The sequence below is a fragment of the Pipra filicauda genome, unplaced genomic scaffold (assembly GCF_003945595.2).
Source record: "Pipra filicauda isolate LSUMZ 115617 unplaced genomic scaffold, ASM394559v2 scaffold31_size4109673_pilon, whole genome shotgun sequence".
NCBI lineage: Eukaryota > Metazoa > Chordata > Aves > Passeriformes > Pipridae > Pipra > Pipra filicauda.
The window spans coordinates 466,114-493,816 of NW_024104443.1; the positions used below are offsets into that span (position 1 = coordinate 466,114).

General features: G+C 44.4%; 1 protein-coding gene across 5 annotated transcripts; it reads right to left on the reverse strand.

Moving 5' to 3' along the window:
• Positions 1–23: 23 nt before the first annotated feature.
• On the reverse strand, positions 24–27,485 carry SNX8 (sorting nexin 8). 5 transcript variants are annotated; one of them, XM_039383686.1, is made up of 11 exons: positions 26,380–27,485; positions 14,972–15,162; positions 12,652–12,769; positions 10,065–10,186; positions 9,639–9,719; positions 8,557–8,717; positions 8,038–8,170; positions 6,853–6,921; positions 5,893–6,042; positions 5,347–5,496; positions 24–4,612 (listed from the first exon to the last, which is right to left on the reverse strand). In XM_039383686.1, exons 1-11 carry the CDS (start codon positions 26,492–26,494, stop codon positions 4,499–4,501), a joined length of 1,404 nt encoding a protein of 467 aa, XP_039239620.1. In that variant the 5' UTR covers positions 26,495–27,485; the 3' UTR covers positions 24–4,498. The 5 variants fall into 5 exon arrangements, with proteins under 5 accessions (XP_039239620.1, XP_039239623.1, XP_039239622.1 ...); XM_039383689.1 differs by having other exon boundaries at positions 27,415–27,437; XM_039383688.1 differs by lacking the exon at positions 26,380–27,485 and adding an exon at positions 18,775–18,798.
• Positions 27,486–27,703: the final 218 nt, after the last annotated feature.

Here is a 27,703-nt window from a genome sequence, read left to right on the forward strand (position 1 = left end):
CTAGAAATAACACATCACATATGTAGCTTCTTACACAAGTTTTGTTTTTTCTTTTTTTAAACACTTTTACAAACATATAACACAGATAGAATCTTGGAATGTAATGTAGGATCTGTAAACATTTCCAGTCTACCAGCTGTAGTAATAGTTCTTTAATTCCTGCATTTGGATAAAGTGCTTCATACATAAGGCTATTTGAGCAAAGCAAAGATACAGGATATTCCAGGCAGGCCATATTCACACCCTTTGAACAAAAGTTTGCTTCTTGTCTCCCTCCAGCAGTTTTGAAAATACCCACTCAAAAATGCCCTTCTTCATCTGCTCAGCAAGCCACAGCTCAGACTTAGAGGAGGAATTAACACCTTAAAACCTTACTTTTCCTTTTGTGCTGCACACTGAGTTATTTACAGAGGTTTGGATACCCACCTCTGCTTCTGACCTGGCAGTGAGGGCTTCTGGCTGCTCTAACAGAGAGAATGAATGGCTCAAGGCAAGTAGGAGAGAGAATAAGCCCAGGAGGACAGGCAGCTTTACCAGGGTGTAGGACCTTACTGTGTGGTAGGAAAGGGAGTGACTGACAGCCAATACCTGTTAGATCTGGATTTATCTCCTGGTGGAAACTAAACTGCTGGGTGAGAGAGAGCATGTCACAGAATCACACAGAATTACTTTCTGTTCCTCCAGGATTTAGGAAGGAACAGAACAAGCACAGCTCAGGCTTGCACTCCTCTTTGCCATCCCCTCTCTGCAGTCAGGTCAGTCCTTTCAGGAGGATGCTTTCCCCAGCCCTGACTTCCAGGTCATGTCAAAGAGCTGGGATGTTACTGCTCCTGCTGCTCTTGTGAGACTGATGGCGTTTAAGTTCTGTCCCCAGCTGGTGAGCTTTGTCTTTTAGGAAACAGCACAAACTGAAGAGTGTAAATTAGCCTGTTTCAAGTACCAGGAATTACACCCTTGCATGATCAAAGTAGGAGAGTAAAAGCACTGGAATGCAGCAAGGCATCATTGAGCACATTACAGCTTAGGAGGAGCAACTTGCAAGGAGGATGGAAAGAGAGAGAAAGAAGGATCAAAGATTAAAGTTGTATTGTAAATACAGTTTGGAGTCTTTCAACACGTGATACTGGACAAAAAGCCACTTCACAGCTGGAAGTGGAGAATCCCTCAGGAGTGACAAAAACATAGAGCCCTTTTGATAGAACAATTTTCAGGCAGCTTTCAGGGTCTCAGGCTTTGACCACCCTGGTACCTATGCAAGTGACCTGACAGAGACACCGACAGAAAAACTGGAGGCCTTTTCTGCCATCGCTGTTTTGAACACATGAAGGTCCCCTGACCTCGAGCACACACAGAAAAGCTTCCATTCACAAAGGCACATTAACACTTTGACATCACGTCTTACAGGAGCATCAGCTCTTGGATAGGCAGCACACACTCCTCAGTCTGGTTTGCTTAGTGTTTACTGCAGAAGGCAGTAGCATGGAGCAGCTGTTTCCCCCACACTGACTAGGGCAGACAGGCAGCTGAAGTCAGCCTGATGGATCCCCTGGATTCCCTGCTGCATCCCTGCAGGGGAGGGAAGCTGTGCTTGGTGCTGCCCTCCAAGTCTGACAGATCCATAAGCTGAACGAACAAACACAGTAAGGAAATCCCTCACATACTGAGGTAAACATAACAGTTCTATTTGCACACTGACCAGTCTCCCAAAGGAAAGGTTTGGAAACTAAGGGTTGTATGAAATAGTGTCTGCATGTGTTTAGGAATGAGACAGAAGCTTGACAGTCCAGTATGAAATAAACTCTGAAAGTGCCAACAGCTGGATCAGCTTTGAGAATACAAGGCCTCTGTTCTCAAATACCAGGTGAACAGAGTAAAAGCAAAACAAGAAAAACCCACCCCCAAAACTGCTCTCCTCAGAGAGGCAAGGGCTGACAACGGAGGAATAGGTGTTTTCTCAATGTAATTCCAGTTCCTTTATAGGTCCTGTAGTCTGTGTTTATCATTATTACAATCTCTGCCTTTGGACTGTAGAATTCTTGTTCTCGAGGAGAACAGGAAAGAGGAGTTAGTCTAAAATCCAAATGTCATTTTGATGTTTGCTTTTTTGGGGGGATTTGGTTTTTGATTGTAAATAAAGTCCAAAATTAGAAATTCTTTCTAGAAATGAGAAGTGCAAAGTTCCATTCCGGCTAATGCTTTGCAAGTGCTCCCACGGAACACTGCCCAGTCAAACAAATTACACAGAAGATCCACCAGAGGTATCAGATCTTGCCCCAAAACATACAGTATTTTCTCACTTTGACTGCTCACCACATCAAGAAAACAAGGATAATAAACAAGGGAGGATGGGTGCTCAGACTAAGCTAGCCATAACCAGCCAACACCTTCTAAAGATGCCAGGGGTAAAGAGCATGTAAAAATCTGGTAACACACTTTCTGCACGTGAACCACAAACCATCTTCCTAACCAAGACAAGGTCAAGCAGAAAAACCTTCTGTGCCATTCCTGAGATAATAATCTTCTTTGTTACTGGACTGTAGAAACATTTCCCTCCTCTGACAGTTTGCTCTGCCTTGTGAGCAGAATCTCCTCTGCATCGCTTTGGAAACCTTCAGGAGAGAATCAAACCTGTCACAACCATTTGCAGTTCATCTGTCTCACTGCACAAGGCCCACACACAGGAGGAAAGCAAGTTAACATTTGAATTGTTGGAAAAAGCTCTTAATGCATTCTGAGCAAGGTTGGCTACACGCTGCCCAGCACCCAAGGAACTCACCCACATCACTCTGTTTTACCCCATTTTGATGAGTGTGAGGAATGGTTATTCCAGTCTCATGAAACTGGGCAAGTAATTTATCTTGCTCTTAGCTGAAGAAACTAACCCAGAATTTCCACCTGGATTAGGAAGAGTTTCATGCTGTACTGAGTTTTCTAAATTTATCAAAACAAAAAAAAGCAGCTTTTGTGATTAGAGGATTTAAATACGTTTCCTGCTAATGGGGAAGTTCCCCAGTAGAAAAATACTGTAATGGTTCCAGTTTGACAGCGAGCACTCATCCTTATTAATATGCTTCCTTTTTACCCACTCAAAGAAAATGCTAAGAAGCCAAATCTCAAATTCCCCTTTAGAAGCTATTTTGGCCCCAGAGAAGGCAGGTTCAGGAGAGACCTGTTCACACAGTTTTGCTGCAGACGTTTGCAGCTCCTTGGATTATCAGTTTCTCTGGAGGATGTGCACCATTTCCCCCGAGGTAACATGATGTGCACATTCTCCTGTTCTCCTCCCCTTTGCCTCCCGAGGGAAAGTCACTGGAGATACAAAGTGGAGAAAGATTAGTCCCTTTATCTCAATCACAAATCATTCTGAAAAACCCACTACCAAGGGCTGAGCTGTTTTCAGAGATGAGAACTGTCACTTGTCTCCTGTCCTTCACAAACACACTCCAGTGTTACCCACAGCCAGGAAAAAGAATGACAGTAACATCCTGATAAATACTGATTTTTTGTTAATGAATTTTATCAGCACTGTGTTCCAGCCTGCTGGTATAACAGAATACTTCTGATATTAGACCCAAGAAAACACCAGCCTTTGGGTCAGCAGCTCTCCAATGGACCTGAACAGCTACTTAACAGAGGGATATCAGAACCTCCAGAAGAAAACAGCTACCTTGTAGCTGTTCTGCTCATGTAGTAGGACTGGATTACAGTTAAGGAGTGTTTTATTCAATTATTTTCTCATTTATGCCAGGCAAACTCCTGAGTTCCTGAACCCAGCTGTCTTTGGCCCCAAACTGAAAAATATGAGCAAGTCCCCAGGCTGCCCTGCAACCATGAAGGGAAACACACTGACAATACAGTCCATCCAACCTCATGGGAGAACCCCATTACACAGCAGCATTGACCCCTGCCCAGCTGGGTTACAAAATCCAACCACTTCATTCATTTTGTCCTAAGGTCTAGCAGTAAGAAATCAAATCCAGACACCTACAACGGGATGGGGGATGGCTTTCAGCTTTCCTTATGCACACATGTCCCTAACACAGGCCCTCCAAGGCGTAAAAGGCAATTTATCTCCACTACAAGCAAGTGCTTCAGTTATCCCGTTCATCTCAGCACTTCAGAGACTTCAGTGCAGAGATGTGTCAGCACAGCTGCAGATAAACATGACTGGAGGACTGTTAGTACAAGATGCAGAGGCATCAGCAACAGCACTGCAGCACTCGCTGTGCCAGGCCACATCCCGACCCCGTGGAGAGGGTCTGCAGGACAATGAACATCAGCTCTGCCCCAGAGCACTGCAAAATTAAGAGACTGTCTTTATATCCATATGTTCTGCCCCACATCCAGTCTGTCTAAATCAGAGAGCAGCTCAAAGCAGCAGTATTAAAAAAAAAAAAATAAAAAATAGCTGTTTGGAGGATTCATTTTAACATCTGGAGGTAGAGGTCCCACCCCTTCCTTGATTGCCCTTCTTGCTCCATGCAGGATGCTCGGAGCATTAACTGGAGAAGAAATTTCCCTCTGGAGGTGACAGTGGTGGAGTTGGCATACTGCTAGATCCCACAAAAAGGCAGCTCAACTTCGGCTTCAATTCATTCCAAACTTTACTCATCTGTGAGTGGAAAAGGAGAGAAAACAGACATGACCACACGGTAGGTAACAATCTCACCACACTGAATTTTAGCAGCAGTTTCAGATACTCAAAAGCACAACACAAATTTGCTGAAGTGTTTTCAGGAAGTTCAGTGGACCCAGATTGTCCCTTCCAGACTGGTGCTACTGGAGCTCCCTGAGCATTTTCCTGAGCATGCATGGAATGGAGATTTCCCATACCTTGGTCAAACTCCTTCACTGAAGGGAAGGAAGGGAGCTGAAAGAGGAGAGACTTTTCTAATACAACAAATGCAAGAAAATCTGTATATGGGAAATATTAAAGGCCATATTTAGGGGTTAACAAAAAGGAGCTCTTATAGCAAGAGCAAGGAAGTTGTTCCTTGTCATACAATTTCTGTGTAGCACCACAAAAAACCAGATTCATTCAGCAAACACACATCATTCATTACAGAATAGCTATTTAATGGTTGGGTCTTCTTCACCTACCCATAGGATAGTTGATGAGAGAAGAAGAAAAAAACAGCAACTTGCTGCAAAAAGATAGTCTTTTAGAGGAGTTAGAGGCCAGCCTTGATCCTCACTCCAAACTGGAAAGACCTTAGATGACTTCTTAAGTTATGAAATAGCCCAGCTGGACAGATGATTAGAGGACGAAGGCCAACAGGTGAAACTAAATACATTCAAATTCTCATTCATATTTTGGGGAAAAGGATACAATCCAGAAAAACTCACCTCTTTGTGACCCTGGATCTGGGAGTTGACAAAGGCCCCCAGAATGTGAGAGGTGAGAGGCAGGTAGATGTGGATGAGCTGTGTCTCCTGATGGAGGCAGTACAGGGAGAAGTAATTCCGCAGCTCCATGGTCAGGATCGCGTTTTCTTGCTGAAACAAGAGGAGCTCTGTGAAATGCATCGCCAGGAGGGGGCTGCCAAGGAGGTTCACTTACAGCAGGAGAAAACAGCATTCCTGACCCTACCAGCAATTCAAACACATATCAAAAACCCAAAAAGGCAGGTCCTGGACCCATTTGATACAACAGCAACTGCACTTTCCACCCTGCAGACTGCTGGTTTCCACAGCTCCTGCAAATGATGTGCTGCCAAAGGGCCAGTAGTAAGTGTGGAGGAAAACAAACACCTTTTCCATGTGGCACAGCAGGTAGCTCAGATTTCCAAAAGCACAGGCTACCCTTTCAGCCCAATAGGTTTCTGCAAATGACAGAGCAGCACCACCACAGAGCCCAGTACCACCCTTTGCTCTCCCAGGAGCCTGCCCTACCTCCACAATCCGAGACTCCAGTTGCTCCACTGATTCTGGTTCTTTGTTCTGCACAGTGGCACTCATCATCTGCCTCTTCATCATGCTGTACTTGTGCAACGCCCGCTGGTGCTTGTGCAACACCCCCTTCTCGTGCCTTTCACACAGGTCCTTTATGGGAAAAGAAAAGAACAGGTACAGAGTGGAAGCCAAGAGTCAGCAAACACACAGCCAAGTACATCAGGAACACAGACACATGGTTGTGCTTTATATAACTTCCCTGCTGCAGATTTTTGTTCTTTAGTTTTCAAGAGGGTCAAAAAACACCAGTAGCTTAGAATTCAAGAAAACAAAAAAACCTGCTTGAACCCAGACCAGTGAGCTCAAGAGGCAGCCTGGAGCATCACTTCTGCCAACACTTTGGATCTTATCAGGCCTCTTATCTTTTCTTGACCTTCTCAAAATTGAGTGCAGGCAACTAACTGTGGTAAGAGCTTGCCAGTGTCCTTCTATCTCAGTCCAGGCCTGGAAATGTCAGGAGAGGCTGCCTCATACAGTTTCAGTAGGTGCTTCTATAAAAAGTACCTTTGATCATAGATTAGTATTAACAAAAATTCTTTAATTTGTAACTTGGCTCATATCTCCATGAGCAAACCAATAGTGATCTAGTTCACTGCTTTGACTCAGAAGCAGCCAGATCTGAAAATAAAAAGTTAGCTGATTCATATAGTTCAAGCATTTGTATTTTGAAATTCCTTGCAGGGTTTGCTCTTTGGCAAGTTCTCATCACAAGCCAAGCTGATCAGTAAGGCTGCAGAGCTGGTTATGGCCAACAGCCGCTCCCCTCCCTCTGCCAGATGCCCAATTTGCCTCTGAACTGGCCTTCCAGACAGTTTTCCATCCAGTTGGCATTACACCCTCTAAGAAGCACAAGCTTGCTCTGAACAACTTTCTCGTTGGCAGAAGAACAGCAGAGCTCACTTTATAGGACTGGAGTAAATCCAGGAAAAGGTTCAGCTTCTCCACCACATCATTCTCTTCCTGTTTACCCTAGAAAACAAGGAAAAAGTACATTTTACGTAAGCCTGGCAAGAACCAACATCCCAGTCCTTCACCTCCTCACACCACGCAGGCTCTCGCTGCGTTCTCCAGGGCACATTGGTGCTTACACAACTGCATCAAAAAGCTTTCAGATGGCACTGGAGTGTGTTTAGTCTTCAGTGTGCAGAACAAAGACCTGACTGAGGCAGGAACAGCTTTTCCAACTGACTGATCACTATAACAAGAGGAGTTGGTTTCACAGCCCTGCATGTCAGTCCTTTCAGCACACTCTGCCTGGAATTTCTTGCTTTTGCAAATTCCTCCCATCTTTCATCTTCCCTTCTTACAAGATAACTAATCCATTAAAGCTCTGAATACCTGCATGTTCCCCATAATAGTTCATGCATCAGAAGGCAGAGATGAGACACCAAGCCAAATTTAACTACTAGTTTTTTTATTTTACAAAATACTCTCTTTTCTTCCTGTATCAATAGAGTTCTCTGGAGCATAAACTCTGGAGAAAAAGACCTAGTCTGACTGATCTACAAAAGCATGCTCAGTGTTTTAACACAATGAGATGAAGAGCAGTGAAGACAAAATTATTACTTTTCCTTTCCAGACTGTCGTTTTCTCACATTATTCTGACAGTCATTACCACACTGCACACTTACACAGGAATATGATACTTCTGTCTGAATCACTCTCATGTAATGTTTAAGTACATGAACTTCAAAACTTGATTCAGAAATAACTTATTCTGGATTCTCTGTAGCAGATTAGTAAGACAGAACACAGGATTCTTGGACAGCTCACTGAAGTAGTACAACTTAACGTGTGCAATAATCATTTAAAATTAAGAAAGAAAGCAGGTTTTTCCCTCCTTTCCCTTGCCAGTTATATTTTTTTTCCCATTTAAACACAGTCCAGGTATTTCATTCAAGCTTGAGCAAGCAGGCTGGTGGTTGAGGACAAAAGTTTGAATCACCATCTCCTTCTTAACTCTTGAAGAGCTTATGTCCACAGAGCTCATGATTAAAGATGAAGTTTAGGGCAGCAATGTACCACCTCCGTGTTACAAAAAGAAAAAAAAAAAGAAAAAGAAAAAGACAAAAGTCAAGAACTCACCTGCTGCACAGCCTTATCTGCCAGAAGTGCAAACTCAACAGACAGACCCTTCAAGGCTTGTTTCAGAGTCCCCCATGTGCTGTTATTCAAAGCAGCCCAGGAAGGAAGTGGGGTAGTGTCTGAGCCCAAAGCACTGGAAGGAGATAAGTAACAGTCACATCTAAGAGACAAATTCCACTAAGCAGATAAACTTATTTGCAGAGAGCAGTTCAGAGTTTCAAATCTGAGCTGCTACTGCCCCAGCACAAATGCAGAGTTAATTGTGCACTTACTGGGGAGAGAGACAATAAAACCAGTACCTGAATGCCAAGGTATTTATATTTTGTTTCCTCATGTTCTAGGGAATGCAGCCTTAATGGTAAGTGTGCATTTCCTTTTTATAGTAGGAAAAATTGATTATGACCTGCAGCATGCACTGGAATACCTATTTTCACCAGATTGGAGGCCTTACAAGAGTTTTGAGTTCTGAAACAGCAGTAGAAATGTTCATATTAGCAAAGCCTGTTCCTCCAAACCTACCTGAGCTCCTTCCCAAATATGAGGAGGTCAGAGGCGTTATCAATGGCTCGAGAAGCAATTCTCTCCGCACGGTCTCGAAGCTTATAAAAGCTGTTATAAATATTTCTGATGAGCTCCCTGCTGGCAGCAAACTGGGCCTGTATGTCAGATGGGAGGAAGTCCTGAAGGAGTACAGAGAGGTTACTGGTGGGTAAATCAGAGGCACACCACAGTCTGCAGAGAAAAAGTGCTCACTCCCTCACGCCACGCTGTAACAACCCTGAAGAGATCACCTTTCCAATTCAGTTGTCCAAGTCAGATGTCACACAAATAGCCCTAATTTTCAGAGGCATAAAGAGGTTCAAATACCCAGTGTAGACAGAGTTGACAATATCTGCAATTCTACTGTGCAGTTAAAACAGGGGTTGTGAGGTTTCAAGCTCACAAGTTCTAACCTAATCCTACTGGTAACTCCCAGCCCGGTAAAGTCAAGAATGAACTGAAAGTTCAGCTCTTTTTGACCAGTGTATCACTGGTAAAAACCTGAACTAAGCTCCCGTTGCAAAACCTCCTGCAAGCACTGCAGGAACCTGAACAACAACTTGCTTTAAAATTGCTCAATGAACACAGTAGATTTAAAACTTGTCACAGCACTAATCTCTGGGATAAACAGATATATGGAGAACTTATAACTAACTTCTCTCTAACAGTCCAAATTGCTCTCCCACAGGGAGAAGAAGACAGACAGAATGAGGGCATGAACACTGGGAAAGACATCCATCTAGATATTAGCTTTTAAATTGTGCAATTTGTGCATGTGTTTGTTATGCAAGTACAAGTAATTGCTGAGAAACATGTTCTGAGCAGGATTCATTGTTTAATCTTTATCATATTCATGAACCAGCATTTAGCTACAAATATCAGGACCTTAAGAGTCAAATGTTTATTTGATCTTTTTGATAAAGTTACAAGTTCTTCAAACTCTGTAAACAACTGTCTTCTACCTAAGGTGTCCATCACGCCACAAATGCCATAGCTGATCCACCAGGAGAACACAGCCATTCAAACCAGAATAATATGTTGCAAAAAATTCCTATACATACCTTGGCCTGGGTGGCTAATTTACAGGTCATAAACTCATCTCCTACTCCCTGGACCAACTCCCTTAGCTTATTCTGTACATCCTAGAGAAAATACAGAATCAAATCAGCAAGAAAGAACTAAGTAACAAAGGTCTCAGATGCATCTCAACAGTAAGACACGTACAGCTTTACCCAGGTTAGGTTTAATTTAAGGAAAACCATAATCTGTATTCCCTTAAGAACAGTTATAATTTTCAAAATACTATCCTCCTGGCATTGAATGAAATTACCTTCCACTTTCCAGCTGTAGAAACACCTACTGAGAGAAAATTCTCCTCGTCACAGGGAGCAAAAACATGTAGGTCAGAAGCAATTCCGAACCCTGTGCCCAGTGAAGCAGTTACAGGCAGACATGCAAACTCAGGACTATTACTAACAAACACTCACTGAGCCACTGAATGACAGGAAGAGTTTCAAGAGCACATCTTCTGAGAAAGGGGGGTGTCGAGCCACCAGGTTTATAAAACGCTTCAGCGCTCTCCTCCTCGACTCTATGAATTCTCGATCAGCTACAGGAAGAAACACAAAATTTCAATTAATGCACCTCATGTTATAGCTGCTCAGAAAGAGAAAAGCACTCAGGCCAATAACTTCCTTGTACTTACAACCCTTGCTTGAGCACTGCAACAAAAACAAGGAGCGGTTACCTACAGTCTGTCAGCTCCCAAAACCAATCTTTTAGATTGACCATTTGAATAAATATTCCATCAGGTGGTTCTTTATATCTTACCAAAATCCAGCATATATACCTGTGTGGGGTTATTTCCACAGGGTGGGGCAGGTAAGTAGGATAAACAACCAAACCTAAGGCCTGAAACTTCCACTTACAAACTGTGGGCCTACAAAGATTCTTCTTCCTCTGAATCAACTTCACAGCTGGTCTGCAGAGGGAATCCTAGTCTGTTTGGCAGTATCTATCAGGATACTGGATGGATACTAGGATCAGTATCCATCTCTTTCATGCAAGATGTCAGAAAGCACTTTGGGAGACCTGCACAGCAATCTGCAGTACATCCATCCAGAGCCTTTACTTGTCAAACTAAAAGAATTCTGCTCATCTTGCTGAAACAAGAAGAATTTCAATCTGGCAATACTGCAGTAAGGCAGTAAATCAAAGTTCCTGGAGTTTTTCAGGAACGATGAATGATAAAAAATTAAACTAAAGATTGAAGGAAAAGAAAGCAGCATAGAAGGGAATTACAGGAATGCTCTTATCCAACGCTCTCCTATCATGAAAGGTTATTACTCTTTTGCCTCAGTTTTAAGCTGGCAGTTTGCTGGCTGTGAGGACTCTCACTAGTGATCCTCAGTACAGTACCACCCACCAATTCCTTTTTCTGTCATTGTGGCTGCAGATCTTGATTTGGCCTTGCTCACACTTCAGCCAACGTGGACATTTCTGAAGTAACCTACACACTTCCTACAGGATCTGCCCCAGCTGGCTGCTGTCCTCCAAAAGGAGCAGAGCAGGTGAACAATCTTCCTTCACACGACAGAAGGAGGGGAGCAGACCAGCATCAGGCTCAGTGTAACTCAGCAGAGGAGCACACCAAGGACAAAGCACGGGGCTTTGTCCATCCGGCTCTGGGACTTGGAAGTTGCAAGAGTCACACATCTGTGCTAATCCATCAAATCCTGTGTCAGTCCATTAACCTGCTCAGAAACAAGAACTACCCACTCCATTTCCTTTTTCCTGTTTGCAGTTCCCATTAAGCCCAATTCCACAGCTCTTCTACATGCAGAGTCGCTGGACTAAAGGCAATCAGCACTCTCTGCCTTATCACAGCTTTGCACTGTATTAGAACTGGTCTCCTAGCACAGTCTGGGAACTAATCCTATCGGTTTTTTTCTTAAACTTATGATATGCATGGGAAGAAATGCACTGGTGAATGCACAGAAATATCAACAGAGTGGCAACACAAGGAAATAACAGTTGACTGACAAATTATATATATATTGGTAGCTTCTTTCAAACATCCTCTCTCCACTGAGATTAATCAGAGAAGGCTGCTTTGCTCACAGGTGTTGCATGAAGTGGAAATTCTGGAACCTCTGGCTGAGAACACTGAATCAGGTTCAATTCAACGGATGGGTTTCGCAACCCCAAAAGAAAGGTCTTCACAATTCACATTCCATCACAAGAACATAAGGCCACTGGAGCTTTTCAGTGCCAGGATTTTGCTGTCTTCCAGTTCACTATACACCCTGCTCTGCTCACTGTTAACCAATTATTGTAGCAATGCACAGACTCTTCAACCGAAATCAATTATTTATTGAAACACAGCGAGCTTAGTGCCGTGGGCAAGAGAGGAGACAGTGAAAAGCTTGTTCTTTCGCAGATTAAGTATTAAACAAGATGGGATTTTATGCAGTTATGCAACATTTGAAATATTAAATGTTTAAAATCGGTGTCAATATTTGAGATTAATGAAAAATGTTCCTGAAGGAGCTTTGATATGCTTCAGTCTTGGGATACTGGTTTTTAGGCTAACAGCTAAAGTGTACTTGAATGACCTGACACTGATTCCAGCCTCAGGTTTCAGTTTCTGGTTATGCTAAAAAGATCACAGAATCATAGAACCATTTAAATTGGAAAAGAACTTTAAGATCACTGAATCCAACTGTTAAATTAAGACTGCCAAGTCCACCACTAAACAATGATCATCATAACAGGTTTTTCTAAAAACCAATACCTGCAGCTCCGCCGTGCTCTTGTGTGGAATTACACCTAAAATCTTATTAGGAAAGGCATTCTACAGGAAGAAACCCCACTGAAATTTTACATCAATATCTCACCTATAAGAATTTCTAGGATGGCAACAATTCACACCTCAAGACTGTCTATTATAACGTCAAACTTGTTTTCTGAGCCAAGCAGAAGCAAAGACTTTCAACATTTACTTTTAAACATCTACTTTTAACACTATCACCTTGACCAAGACCCCTCTACTCAAAAAGCAAGACCCAGGTTTACCTCCCAGCATCCTCTTTGGTGGCAGTGCCGGCACCATGCGATAGGGGAACTTCTGGAGCAGCATCTCATGGAACACCACAAAGTCATTGTATCGCCTGTAGACTGAGCATTTGAACCTCTGCAATTAAGGAAGGGGGAGAATAAGTCAATTCACAGGTTAGACAGCAGCAGCATTTACTTTTTTTTTTTTTTTTGCTATCAGCTGCCCTAAATGCAAAAGGAAGAAAAGAAAGAAATCATAACCAGAGATTGCAGAAACAACCTATTTCTCGTTAGAGGCCTTGTGGTGGGAAGGATGGAGGAGATTAAAAGCAGCCATCACTTGATTATGTGTATTGGGTTTGCATGGAAAGGTTTTGGTAGCTGGAGGACTACAGAGGTGGCTTCTATGAGAAGCTGCCAGAAGCTGTCCCTGTGTCTGAGAGATCCAATGCCGGACAGCTCCAGGAGGGAACTGCTGCTGGATGGGGCCAAGCCTATCAGTGATGGTGGCAGCATCTCTGGGATAATGTACTGGAGAAAAAAAAAATGCACAAGAAAACTGCACCCAGAGAGAGGAGTGAGAATATGTGAGAGTAACAGCTCTGCAGCCCCCCTGGTCAGTGCAGAAGGAGGGGCAGGAGGTGCTCCAAGCACCGGAGCTGAGGTTCCCCTGCAGCCCAGGGTGCAGCCCACGGTGAGACAGCTGTGCCCCTGCAGCCCTTGGACTGGCCATGAGGCAACTGGAGAGTGATCTCTCCCTGTCCTTATCTCGACCCATGAGCCTTCTTTTGCATTTTCTCTCCCCTGCCCAGCTGAGAAGTGGAGTGACAGAGCAGTTTTGGTGGGCACTTGGTGTCGAGCCGGGTCAGCCTACCTCATACAGCCCTTTTGAGAATAAGACTTCCAGTTAAAAACATAAGTCTGGTTTTATTCACACACAAGATGAAAGAGACTACAAAGTGGAGAGGAAGGTGTTTCCCAAAAAAATGCAAATACCCCTAAATCTGCCGTGGTTCCATAGCATTACCCCCTCAAACTCTCTGGTCTTCCAAATTAGACAGAACATTGGGAAGGAGTGCTGACACTTTTAAAGTGCTCTAGAGAGCTCTTTTCTTGAAGTACTGCAAGTCTCTGAGCTCCAGCTCTTAGGATCTTTCTCTAAATCAGTTTTAAATTCAGAGGTGGCAAAACAGTCTTAGACCACGTTAAGCTACTACTCGACCCAAATGCCTGATGTTTTAATTAAACCTCACAAGAGGAGAGACCTCACACTGATGTTAGAGCTATAAACAAAGACTGAAAGTTCCTTTAAAACCTTAGGCCTTCAAGCTGCATTTCTTAGATCAATATGTAGAAGAGGCCAAAGAAACTGTTTTCTCATTCCCAAAGGAGTTAAGTAGCAGCTAGAACAAGACATTTAGGAGGCAGAAATCCTCTAAAAACAATAAATAAATAATCCACAACCCCCCCCCCCCACTATTACTACAGATTCAACCACTAATAGGAAAGACTACAGAGCCCTCTACTCATCCTCACTACATTTGCACTGCACGGCATCCACCACTTACAGTGGCACTATGCCAAAATACAGCAATGAGACACACAACTGGAGCCCAACAGACACAGCCCCAAGGGCCTCCCTTCAGTCTGCTCCGAAATCTGACGTTGGTTTGTGCTGTAGAATCTCAGATGAAGCTCAAGGCCAAGCTACACTTCTTTTTGAGGCAGCATCATTCTACAGCCACAGCCACAGGAGACATGACAGCGACTGAAAGGAATCAGTCATGGGTTCCTAAATTCAAAACCTTGCAGGACCACCAGGGTCACTGAGTCCTGCGCCCTGAAATCACAGGCAAAAATAAACATCCATTCCTAGAAAGTCCACAGAAGCATTCACCATGTCTGCCCTTTCCCCTCACAAGTCTTTGACAAACTTAGGGACATCACCCTAAAAAACCTAAAGCCCCAAAAATCACTGCAGACAAGTGACCCAAATGTGTCACCGAACACATACAATGATGATAGAACAGTTCAAGCACTACTCAATAACTGATATTTTGGTGGTCTGGGAAGTGTCAATCACACATGGTCTGCTTGGAAGAGGACATGTTTCCTCCTTGAAAAAAACACACAGAAGCTACTGGAGACATATTTCACTGGCTGCACTACAAACAGGAAAAGGCAAATCATCTTCAATCTTCTCTTATACCAAGAGAAGAACCTACAACCAGCATCACCCAACACACCTATCAAATCAGTCAAGACTTTGCCAGTAGCAACTGCACAGACACTGTAAAGAGGATACACTCTCACCGAGCCCAGTGCTTGTTCACATTACCTTGCTGGAAACCTCATATTCCACATGTTTCAGGAAAAGGCCCTTCTTCTCAGGTATAAGCTCCACCTGCACACTATCCTTGCTCAATAGCTCTTGTAGGGTGTGGGAAAGCAGCAGTGGATTCCCCTGGGGCATCTGCATTAGAAACTGTTCCGGTTCCCTTGGTTCATTTACTGGAGGCTTTGCCAAATCTAGAAGACAAAAAGGGGAAAAAAACAGTAGACCTGATAAGGTACAGTAAAAGAAGTAGCCTTAAAATATTCTGTTCCCTTGCTTGGTGCTCCCAGAGTGGTGCAACACAACCAGAACACCAGCCAGGCCACTCCCCCAGGAGGTTATGCTGCTTCACACACGTTCAAGACATTGGTACCTCCCTCCTCACAACACCCAGGAGCAACACCAATTATACCGAGTCAGAAAGACATCCCTACTAAGCAAAGAATCACAGGCCAAATTTGTTCTGTGAATCAGCTAAGAGGCCTGCATTTCCTGTCTGTCCAGCTCCCACCACAGCAGGATCTGCCAAAATGAACGAAACCCTAGCTCAGCACTTTTGGATCCTGCCTAGAACAACTCATGGAAGGAAAGAAAAATGTGTCATTTTACTGCGCTGCAGAAATTTAATCCATTAATTTCGCATGTCATTACAAAGGAAGGAGACACTTCATTTGGCATAATTTTATTAAACTCTCTGACACTATGCTACAGTGAGCGAGAATTACAATAATTTACCATGTCAACATGCTCAAGTTCAAGATCAGGGGAAAAGGGTTCCTAACAAGGGCTACCAACACAACAATTCCTCAATCACAGCAAGCTGTGGCAAAATCTTTCAAACAAACCTATTCCACTGCTCACAGCTAGAAAACAAACAGCTTTCAAGGGTGAATTCAATCATAGCTAGGCAGCTTTGCATAGAGAGAGTCTAACTGATCCTCTGCTAGATGCAAAGTGAAAAACATATAGGTCTTAAGAATGTGGCCCCAGAGGACAAACTACATCAAAGAAGGGGCAAAGCTGATGATTGAGAGTAATCAAGTGACTGACCAGAGTCCATTATCTCAGTTTGACTTCTTAACGACACTACTGTGTGGCTGTAAACTAAGCTTACATTAGTTTTCAAAGCAATCCTTTTTTTTCCACCCATTCCACACATAAGAATCAGTGTGACAGATGTGGGTATAACCCTGGAACCTATTCAGCCCATACCTGAGTTCAGTCAAATCCACTGATGAAAAGGTACCCAGAAAAGCCAGGTAGGATTCATCATCCCTTCCTTGCCATTGGGTAGAAGTTCCTAAATGTATCTACAGTTTTGAGAACACAAAAAGACAGTAACTCTATGGAAGCAATAAGCATTTCTTTAAGCTTTGATACATAGTTCAAAAAGTTGTAAACTTTGTAAGAGATAAACTCAGGGAAGATAAGAACTCATATCCTTAACTTGAAACTCTGACCTCCTCCTGATAAGGATTTCCCACCTGCTCCTTCATGTGCTCCCTGATAAATGGGGAAAACAGATAATCTTCAGTTCCTCAGATACATGGCATCAGACTCTTCATTATTTGCTCCACAAAATGGCTTAAGGAAATCAAATCCAGGACAAATGACCTTATTCCACATGTCTCATCAGGCTTCAGATGCCTGCTAATGTGACTCAGAGAAGCAAGTCTTAACATCTCTGCTTTATTAGACTAATATATATCACCTGCTAACCCCACCTATGCAGCAGCTCCTAAAAATTTCCAGCTACCTGCCAGAAATTTGCAGTAAAATAATGCAAGCTAATTCAATGTTGACATAGGACACTGCTGGATAAAGTCATAACACCTGTACAGCCACTTTTCAGAGAGATGCTGAACTGAAAGAAAAAGGAGGAAAGAAAATTCAAGGCAGAAGATTTTCTTGCGCAGAAAAATCCTTGCCTGCCTGACCTTTCATGGAGCAGCAAGGTGCAACAAATCACAGTATCAAGAAGAAGGGTCAAAAATACACACAAAAAGAACTATGGAAAGCACAAGGCATCCTGGACCTCCAGAGTAGAGGTCCTCTGGGTGTGCACCCTTGTAATTCTTGGGTTTAACTGCTCAAGACACAGCAATGAAGTGCAACATGACACAGCAGATGTTGTTACTCCTCCAAGGCACACACACAGAGAATTCCAGAGCCCTCTGTGATGCTCAACACTGGCTCACACTGCAGAGGGAGTTGCTCCAAGCAGGCCTCCCCAGGAGAGGCTACTCAAAATACACCCCAATTTCTTCCCTAAGAGCAGTGCCAATCTGTACTGACACAACCTTCTCCTGCCTATTGATTCACTGTCTCTGCTTCCCATCCTTCTGCTGGACAACCAACAAAGCAGTGCTTTCACAGCATAAACTGGTCCCTGACCTTGGGCTGGGCACTGTCTGGTAAACTACTGAAACCCCAGTGGCAAAAGACAGGTATCAGGAGAAAAGATAATACTGGATGAACCATGAAACCCTCAGTATTTCATCTGTAACACCCAGAACCTGCAGCACAATCAGCCAAAGCAATGCTGAGGACTCTCAGGTTCATTACAGTGATCTGAACCCACATTACCCCCAAGACGTCTACAGAGTGAAGCCCCCCAGAGATCCAGACAAGACTCCACATTTCTTTGACAATTCAGCCATGTTGCTCTTTTCTTGGTAATTCTTCTCCAGTTTTCATCAAGTTATTCTCTAAATTTGCTTTCTAAAATTCACCTACAGGAAATACCTTCTTTTTATCAGCAGCTCACACATTTGGCTCTTCCTGAAATATTCTGCAGCTTCTTTACACCTCAACCTTGTCTAAACGTGTGAAATCACACAAACCAGACAACCATGCAAACAAGTTTGAATAATTACTGTTTAATTAATAATCTCAGCGTGTCTGCTATCAACAAGACAGCTACTCAGACTGAATCTACACCCTCAGACTCTGGTCTGATAACACAATAAGATGACTTTGGAACAGCTGTTAACCTGTTTTAGGAAACACTTAACGTGGCACTAACACTAACCCTACAGAGCAATATATACTGGAGCTATTCTTCAGCCCATTTTTCATTCTACTTACTAAACAGCCTATTCCAGAACAGCCTCAAGAGCCCTGGCCAGGAATGGTGGATAATAGTGGGAACTCATTGGTATGAGCTCCTGTGTTCAACCAGTAAAAGGATTTACATGCATTGTAACAGAACACTTAATGCTTCCCATCACGCACTCTCTGCTGGAGAACAGCTAATTTTGAAAACATTCCCTTTGGTTTCAGCAGATCATTATCTAGTGAAGTTTATATACAGGGGGTAGCAAGTGAATACAGAAACGAGGTATGGAATGGTCCCCTGGAACACTGGGAAGCAGATAAAAATAAAAACCAGTTTTTTCCTGCAAGCTACGCTCTTGCTACAGCAGTTTCTCAATCTGTTGTCAATAAGAGATCAGGAAGTGGACTGATATAACTGAAAACAAGTTAATACAAAAGTTAAAAATAATACATGTAATCACACATATGCAAACAAGAAGACAACAAGATGACAAGAAATAAAAGTCTGAAGAAGCATTCAAAGCATGGCCTAATTGTTGTTACATCGTAAAAGAAAACAGCAACGAAAACACTGCATAATACTTTTTTTTTTTTTTTGTGCCAAGTCAGGTAGCCTTTGGACTGAAGGGAGTTGAGAAACTCACCCAGAGAACAACTGAAATAGAAATTTTCTCCACTTTAGACCACATATTTCACACCTCAGTTAGCACCTGACGTTCATTACTCCAGTGATACAACCAGGCACCAACCTGCCCTCCACCGTTACCAGTTTCCTCCACGTGAATTCCTAACATCATGCATTTGTGAAAGCCAGAGTAGAATTCCAAGTATCTGGTCAGCTGCACTGAGGTTTTACAGGGAAGCACATCCAGCAGAGAGGAGCAACGCCAGGGCTGGAAGCTCAGGAACAAATCACGCCACTGATCTCCCTTCCCTATTTAAGCTCCGTCAATCAGATTTGGAGGCCTTATCTCCATTTTACTGATGGTTGATTCAAACTCTTTATTACACCAGGTGCTAATCAGATAAATTTATCAGACACGATTAAGCAGATGGTGCCAGAGAATTACTTGTAACATTAGTAGCATATTTTCTAGAAGGAGGAAGGAGTTTGAAAGGAAGCAAAACCTTTAGGAATAACAGCTAAGATTTATTCTCCATCCTCACAGACCACAGCTGTGGGGAGCAGAGGGGATCCAACCCACAGGAAACACAAAAGAGTACAAAAACTGGTTTTGTACACAGATACCTCAGATTTCTCCCTGGAAAAAATGAGGGCTCCACTACAAACTCCTGGGCCAGGAATTCTAAAGCAGCAGTGTAAATATCATTCATCAGCATTTCCCTTTCCTTTCTGTCTTCTCATGAAAAGCCTCAGGAATTATGGAAATGCCTTTCCCCCTTATTGTGTCAAACACATTCCTCCATAATTCCAGAATCCACTGTCCACATCAGCCTCTCTGAAAGCTGGTGCAGATTTCAACTACAAACTCAAATAGATTCCCTTCTTCGTTTTATTTTTTTAAAATCTTACATAATTTGAAATCCCCTAAAAACACAGAAAGAAAAACAGAAGTCCCACAAAAAAAAAAGAGAAAAAAAAAGGGTAAACAAAACTTTGTTCCTATTAAAGGCTTTACATATTTTTTGAGACCACTGTATGCAACTTGTTTGGGTTTTTTAAAGGAACTTAAAACCATGACATTCTTATTCAGAAAGGAGCAAAGCAAAGGAATCAGTCTATGTAACAAAGCCAGCTCTGAGTTCAACATGGAAGGCAGGTCTGTATTTCTAACTGGGTACAAGAAAAGTAATTATATTTAGCTTCACTCTAATTAAGAGTGCCCTTCCTTCTCCTTCCCAACAATTCCCTTGTAAATACAAGCTTTCCAATACCAAAACAAGACAAGATAAAGTAACACACATACTATCATAAAATTAGATGTTGGAAAGCAGGCTCCAACATTTTGTTTTTCTCCTTAAAAAAAAAAAAAACCAACAACAACTGAAAACCATCACCACAGCTTTCTCAGTGCAGATGTCAAATATGTACCCTGCACTAGCTGGTCTGGGGTTTTGGGGACTTTTTTTTGGTTGGTTGGTTAAGTTTTTATATTTTCCTTTGTTTTTGAGATATTGAGGGTAATTTGGTTTTCATTTCTGGAGAGGTTTTTTTGGTGGTTGTTTGTTTTGGGTTTTTTTCCAACTAAGTTTAAGATTGTTATTCAGCACTTGGTGCTTCTAAAATTGAAAAGGAGAAGCAATGGCACAGCTCAAAAATAGCTGAGGCTATAGCTTTATTTAATAATATTTTGAAAGCACCTGCATTTCTGCATTCCCCTACAGTTGTAGGCCTCCAACTGCTTCCCAGAATATCACAGTCACACACTCCAGCAGAAAAAAAAACCCAACAGCAAGTTACCCCCTTCCAATGTAACACAGATTTACTGTGTGTAAAGAACTACCTTTAAGCCTAGCACCCTGCTCTTTTGATCTGTGCTGTTAGATCAACTCATTAATTGATTTCCCAAGTCTGGGAATACAAGGAACACATTCCATTCACAAGTCAGCCGTGAGCCACAGTCCTCAGATGTAGCACACACAGTAAAGTGGGATGGAGCTACACACTTTAAAGAAATAACAGGATTAGCAGAGAAAAGTCCATGGAGGAATGTGCCCAAGGATTACAGAGACAAAAAGTCAAATCCTCACTAGGGCACGATCCCAGCTCACAGTGAAAGACTTCTAAACTATCACTTCTCACAAAGAGGCTGGAAGTGTAAAAATTCACACCCAAAATGGTAACCCAGCAAGCAACAACCCATATAACTGTTCTCTGGGAAATTTTTACAAGGACATTTTAGCCTGACTACAGAACTGGCAAATTTCCACAACCATCTGTCCTTACACAGGTCAAGAACATCCCATCAGAAGAAATGGTTTATCTTTGTTTTGCTTCTCATCTTCCTTGCCTGTTTCTCACCCTCCCAGTTACACTGGGGGAAAACTCGATGTCAGCATTTAAGCATTAAAAAAAAACGGCATTGCCACTCCACACACTTCAGCCTCCCAGTGGTCTTTTCACACATTTCACAGGTAGAAGCAGCCAATTCACATCCCAAATACTGTTGAAAGGTAATTATCAAAGCTCTCGTCCTTTTCTACCAGTTCCACATGTCTGTAACTGGTAAATTTTTCTCCATCTACCTGCACCAACCCATACAGCTTGAAGACTATTGGGGAAATCAGACTATTTATGTGCAAATCATACTGTCTATAACCTGTAGAGTCCTCCCCACCAAGCCCTCCACAGGCTGCACACACAGTTAAAGATTTACCATCAGAAGAAAAAGAGACATCCCCCTCCCTCCCCAGCCAACACACCTGGATTAGCTCCCTGCAATCATTGCAAAATACTCAAATGGAAGCAAAAGGAAAGAAAAGTCAATAAAAGCAACTCTGCAACATTAACTGACTTTAATGTATTAGACATTATCCTTTTTCTTCTCTCTCTTGATTGTGCTAAAGTACTTTTAACTCTGCAAAATCAAAAAGACAGCATTTGTTTGTGCTGTCCGAGATAGGCATTAACGATCCCTGCCAGGACTATCGTTACTCTGGAGATTCAGATCCTCCCAAAATACTCACTGACGAGCTGCTGATCTCCAAAAAAATTACACATGGGTGTGAAACTTCCAAGATCTCTGACCTCTCATCATGATGCTTAAAATAAAAACATTCCTGTGCTCACAGCATTATTTTTCTTTACATAAAACCATTAGACACCTCCTCTCAGTGCTCACCATATAATCGTTGTCAAAGAAAGCCAAGTTTTCTAAACAGGGCTGAGTAGATTAGACAGGTACAGAAGCACCATCACCAGAAGTTAATCAGATCAGTACTCCACTTGGAGACAACTGTTTTATCTCTATAAGGCTCCTGAAGCAGATGGTAAATCCAGAACAGACATACCTGAACAAGCTCTCTCTTTGGTACAGTAGGACATTTTTTCCACAAAGGCTGCTGCTCAATATGTTACATCAGTCCTGGACAGAAATATTCCAAAATAATTTATTTATAAGCATTATCTGCATCAGGAGCATCACAGGCCTAACAAAAGCATACCCACTGGATCCTGAATATAATCCAACCAAACCATTTTTCCCTGCATTAGGCTCACCTACTAGTAACTTCTACTCAATTTCTTTTCAAAACTGAGAAAAAAAAAAACAACGCACTATGCACGGAGCAGGTACAAAACTTTAGCCACTTTAAAGAGAACTTGAGAGAACCCTATTACCCTGTTTCCCTCTAAAAGTTTCCCTCAGTCTAAACGTTAAGGAGTCCAACATGTTATTCCCTCAATTCACCCAGGAGCTCCCTCCATCTATCATTTCGCAACAAGCGCTGGCAGCACTTGGCTGCGAAGTTTCTCCATCCCAGATCCAGCTGCGCGCTCCCAAAACTCCAGCGTTTCCAGGCTGGATGTTCCGCTCGGGCCGGCGCGGGGTCTGCCCCATTGCCCCGCTGCCGAACGGCTCCAACGTGCCCGGGTCCAGCTCGGCGGGCGGGGACCAGGGGCCACATGAAGTGTCCCCGGCGCGCAGGGAGCGCTCGGCCGCGTGACTCCCCTCGGGAGAAGTTCTGGACCGCGCCCCGGCCCCGCGTCCAGCCCCGCAGGAGCGCTCCGGGGAGCTCATCGCCCGCGGACACCGAGCCGGGCACCGGGGCGACCTCCGCGGGCAGGTAGAAACTCCCCGGCCCGGGCGCTCCGGTTCACCCCCGCGGGGCAGAGCCCACCGTGGGACGGGACGGGACCCTCAGCGGCACCGCCGCGGGCAGCCCCGCCCGGAGCCGGGCCCCGCCGCCCCGGGGCGAGGAAGGGGAGGCGGCGGCGCTTCCCCGCCGGTTTTGGCGGGGAGCGCGGCCCCGACCGCCCGGGCGGGCAGCGGGCGGGCAGCGGGCGGGCAGCGCACGGAGCGGGGGCGGCCCCGCCGCAAACACATCCCCCTGTGTCCCCCCGTACCTGTGCCGGTGCCGGCCGTGCCCGCGGGCGGCTCGCCGTCCATCGCGGCCGCGGTCATGTGAGGCCGGCCCGGCGCGGCCGCCCTCCCCTCCCTCCCCTCCCCTTCCTCCGCAGCGCCCGCCCGTGAGCGCGGGCGGGGCGGGCGGGCAGAGCCGCCTCCCGCGGGGCCGGGGGCGAGGGGTGACACGGGGGGCTGTGCCCGCCGGGGATGTGACAAATGCCACCACTGCGCGACCGTGTCCCCGCACAGCAGCACCCCGCGGCTCTCGCAGGGGCAACGAGCCGTCCCTGCCGCCGACGGGATGGCTCCGAGCGCTTCGGAACCGCTGCGGGGTTAATAACAAATCCCCTAAACATCTTAATAGCAAATCTCCCAAACATCTTAATAGCAAATCTTCCAAACATCTTAAACCATATAAAGAGAAGCGATCGGCTCACGGGCTTAATACGGGATTATTCCGAAATGTAACTGATTTTTCTTTTTCGTGAAATCTGAAAAGGATGGTTGTTGGGAACGTGAAGTTCAGGGAGACTTTGTTGTGAGCTATGAAAAGTAAGTAAATTGCTGTTGAGGCTGTACTTTGGGGTTTAATTCAGAGAATCACAGGATCAATTGGGTTGGAAAAGACTTCTGAGATCACCGAGTCCAACCTAAGTCAGAACAGCACCTTTGTCAAACACACCATGGCACTCAGCACCAAGTCCAGTCCTTCCTTAAACACCTCCAGGGATGGTGACTCCACCACCTCCCTGGGCAGCCCATTCCAGTGTCTAATCACCCCTTCTGAGAAGAAATTCCTCCTAATTCCAACCTAAACCTTTCCTGGTGAGATTAAGACTATGTCCTCTCATCATATTAATTACTCCCAGACAATTTCTTTCACTGAGTTCCCTTTCTCCACGGCAGTTCTGCTGCCATCTAGTCAATTAATGAAGTTTCCTATATTCAATATATTTCTATATTTTGGATGCATGTGGATTTTTATGAGACATTCTTAATGATAAGTTGAAAGTAGTTATTTAATGTTTTTTCAAAGAAAACGCCATTGTACATTTTGTGCTATGCTCCTGAAGGAATGCACTAATACAGGTAAATACGGTAAAAATCAATATAAACCTATTCAGGAAAGCACAGAAATATGAGCATTTGAAATGCAAATACCCTTTCCAAAACTGCATAAAAATACGAATTGCAGGTATGAGCACCTCTCATTTTATTACTGATTTTTCCCCCCACTTCCTGTAGTTTATTAGTCAGTAATGATCTGGTTGACCCTGATGAAACGTAAGGCACATATGGTTTTCCTGAAAACACCATCAAACAAGCAAAAATCTGTATAGATTCTGGACCTCCAGATTGAGATATTACCAATCCATAATAAGGCTTTATATTTTCAATATCCAAAGCATTGGATGCATTCACTAGTTAATGTTCCTGATATTTCTTAGTCACGGGAAGATAAGTGGTTATGTCCACCGTATGCAGAGAGAACTAAACCAGAAAATTATGAAGTGAGAATTATTTCAGGTGTAATTGCAACCATAAGGCTCCCCCTTGAAACTTTCTGTGCTGCTACAAAGATGTGAATGAGTCGAATGATTCTCCTTCTCCTCCTCCCTCGGTGCTGTTCCAGCTCAGTCCCAGAGCGTGGGTGCAGACGAAAGCTGGGTATAAAATTAGAAAAGCACGGCATTATTTGAGCTGAGAGGCCCTTCAAATCATGTTTGTACAGCAGCAGAGCAGTTTTGCATGCTCAGCACTTCTGAAAACTAAGCCCCACAGGATTTTTCGCCTATATAGCATTTTTTGAGAAAATGAATAGAGGAATCAACACGTTCTCATTTAGCTATAGATTTGTGATTGGTCTGTACTTAAGCTAATAGCATAACTATTTATTTGGTATAAATAAGACATTCTCAACTGAAGATTGCTTTGGAGTCTTGAAGAAAAATACTGTGAAAAATAATTCAATTGCAGAAATAATTTTTGAACAGGGCCAGAAAGACTCTGCTTGACATAAGTCATTGAACACTTCTATATTCGCTGTAACTGCAGTGAAAGCTTCTGGAAAACCTCGAGCACAAAGAAACAATAAAATAAAAAGGGCACATGTCATAGAATCACAGAATCACAGGATGGTTTCAGTTGGAAGGGACCTTAAAGATCAATCCATTCCACCCCCCTGCCATGGGCAGGGACACCTTCCACCAGATCAGGTTGCTCCAAGCCCCGTCCAACCTGGCCTTGAACATTCCCGGGGATGGGGCAGCCACAGCTTCTCTGGGCAACCTGTGCCAGGGCCTCACTACCCTCATGGGGAAGAATTTTTCTCTAATATCTAACCTAACCCTGCCCTCTGTCAGTATGAAGCCATTTCCCCTTGTCCTGTCACTCCAGGCCTTTGTAAAACATCTCTCTCCACCTTTCTTGTACCTCCCTTCAGGCACTGGAAGGGGCTGCAATTAGGTCACCCCGCTTCCAGGCTGAACAATCCCAATTCTCTCAGCCTTTCCTCACAGCAGAGGTGCTCCACCCCTCTGATCATCTTGGTGGCTTTTCTGGGCTCACTCCCACAGCTCCATGTCCTTCCTGTGCTGGGACCCCAGAGCTGGAGGCAGCTCTGCAGGGGGGTCTCCCCAGAGCAGGGCAGACAGGCAGAACCAGCCCAATGTAGTGACCAATGTAATGCACAAGCAGGTCCCCACCCGAGGCCCTGCCTCATTCCAGGCACGTCCTGTCAGTATTAGATAGAATTTCATACAAGAGCTTGCTTACTCCTTCAGAATTCAGTTTAGGAAGCAGAGCTGTCAGCTCCACTATTCTCAGATCACCTGCACACACTGAAATTCATGAGGCGCTGGTGGTTTGAGGGTTGTGCTATAAAAAGCCATTCCCGCTAGATTTCCTTCCCCAGATTTCCCATTGATTGGGAGTTTTGCATGTGGAATGCTTAAAAGAACAGGCTTCAGCTGCCAGTGCCAAAATCTCTGGTTTTAAAAGTTGTTCCACTTCCCCTCAGATTGCTGAGTGAGGACTGGAGGAAAAGAATAGCAGTGAGATAAAACAGGGACTGAGGGGAAATTTCAACAGAAGAAAGGAAAAGGGGAAGGAAGGAAGAGCAGATAAATCAGAAGTTGCTGAAAAGTACAGGAAAATGCCAAGAACAGCCCATGCAAAGTCAGGGAAAGGAGGATCCAACGTTTAGATCCAGAGTTTAACCAAAGTGACTGGAAAAATGCAAACAGGAAGAAAGGTAATTGCAGAAATTGCATATTCCAGCAATACAGACCACTGTGGGGGTGGTGAAAAGGAACAGAGACCACATACACAGTCCTGGAGAGCAATGGAATACTGAGGACCCAGCTGGGACTATGAATGGAACGGCAGCACCTCCTCCCTCACATTTGGAGAAATATGTGGTTGTGATGGCAGGAAACAGCATTCTCTGTTCACTTCAGCGTGTCGGTGCTTCTGCTGACTGGGGAGTCAAAGTCTGGTCAGCTACCATGATATAATGAGGGGAAAAAATAGCCGCACAAAGTGCCAGTCATCGTTTCCATTCATACGTGCTGCCCGTGGCTCCAGAAAGGAGTGGACACGCTCGGCGAACGGAATGTGAGTGGAGCTCGGCTGCCATCGTGTGACTGCCCGAGAAATCACACAACGGGACTGTCCGCCTTTGCTTCCTATCATCTTCCCTCGAGATTTTACCAAAACATGAGAGATACTGCAACGGGGTCTAAATTTAAAATGCCAAGTACAATATCTGCTCTGCTCTTCTCATGTTTGTTTGGTTGTTGTTTTTTGTTTTTGTTTTTTTTTTTTTTTTTTTTAATGCTGGCATTTTTACTACTTTGATGATGTGACTGAAAGCACTGGGCTAAAAAAAATAAAACCACCAAAAGTCCTACTCAAAACACAAGTGTTCACCTCCTAAGAGGGCACAGAACTATTCCTCGAGAACTATTCTGAGCTTTCTCCTCTACAGTTGTCACCTCAAGAAGGCAAATTCCAGGTTCCCTTAGCCACTTTGAACATACTGTATTAGCACACATGCTGAGAAAAGTGACACTCTACGTATTTTTCATCAGCTTGACGCGCCCGCGACGGAAGGCAGTGGTTTAATCGATAACGCGGGGCCAGGTCTCTCTGATGGTCAGTCACGTTGGTAGCCGGTGTGAAAGATAAATTCAAGCTTTAAAACCATTTAAAAATCATCCTAAAACGCCAGGACTGTGCCCTGTGACCCCTCAGATCACTGTCCCTACTGAGTGTCCGACTGCACCGCGATGTCACCGCCCCTCTGAAGGCCTCTCGCGCTAACCGGGGCGTGCAGCGGTGCCAGGGCATGGCCCCCCTCACCTTTTACCTCACGGAAAATATTATTTTAACCCCACAAAGGTCTGGTAGGGATTAATAGAGCGCTGGAAGGCGGTGTGAGAGGACGTGCCCCCTCAGCCCCCACCGCCGCCATCGCGCCCGGCTGATGTGGCGCTGCCGCCGGGCAGTACCACGGGGGCCCGCCGCCGCGGGGGTGGGCGCTGGCCTCCCGCGCTCGCCGCGCCCCGGCACAAACGCGCCGGTGTCCGTGCAGCGCCCCGCGCCTCCCCTCTCCGCACCAGCTTGGTAGCGCCCGCGCGCGCGCCCCGCC

What these genes read in the sequence shown, in the direction of transcription:
- SNX8 (XM_039383686.1), bottom strand. Translation starts at nt 26,494, where the DNA reads ATGCTGTTTCCTGCCATCACAACCACATATTTCTCCAAATGTGAGGGA. An exon ending in AATTAGCCACCCAGGCCAAG is followed by an intron (nt 8,718 to 9,638) that starts GTATGTATAGGA and finishes GTACTCCTTCAG; the next exon opens with GACTTCCTCCCATCTGACAT. An exon ending in AGATCCAGGGTCACAAAGAG is followed by an intron (nt 4,613 to 5,346) that starts GTGAGTTTTTCT and finishes TTCCACTCACAG; the next exon opens with ATGAGTAAAGTTTGGAATGA.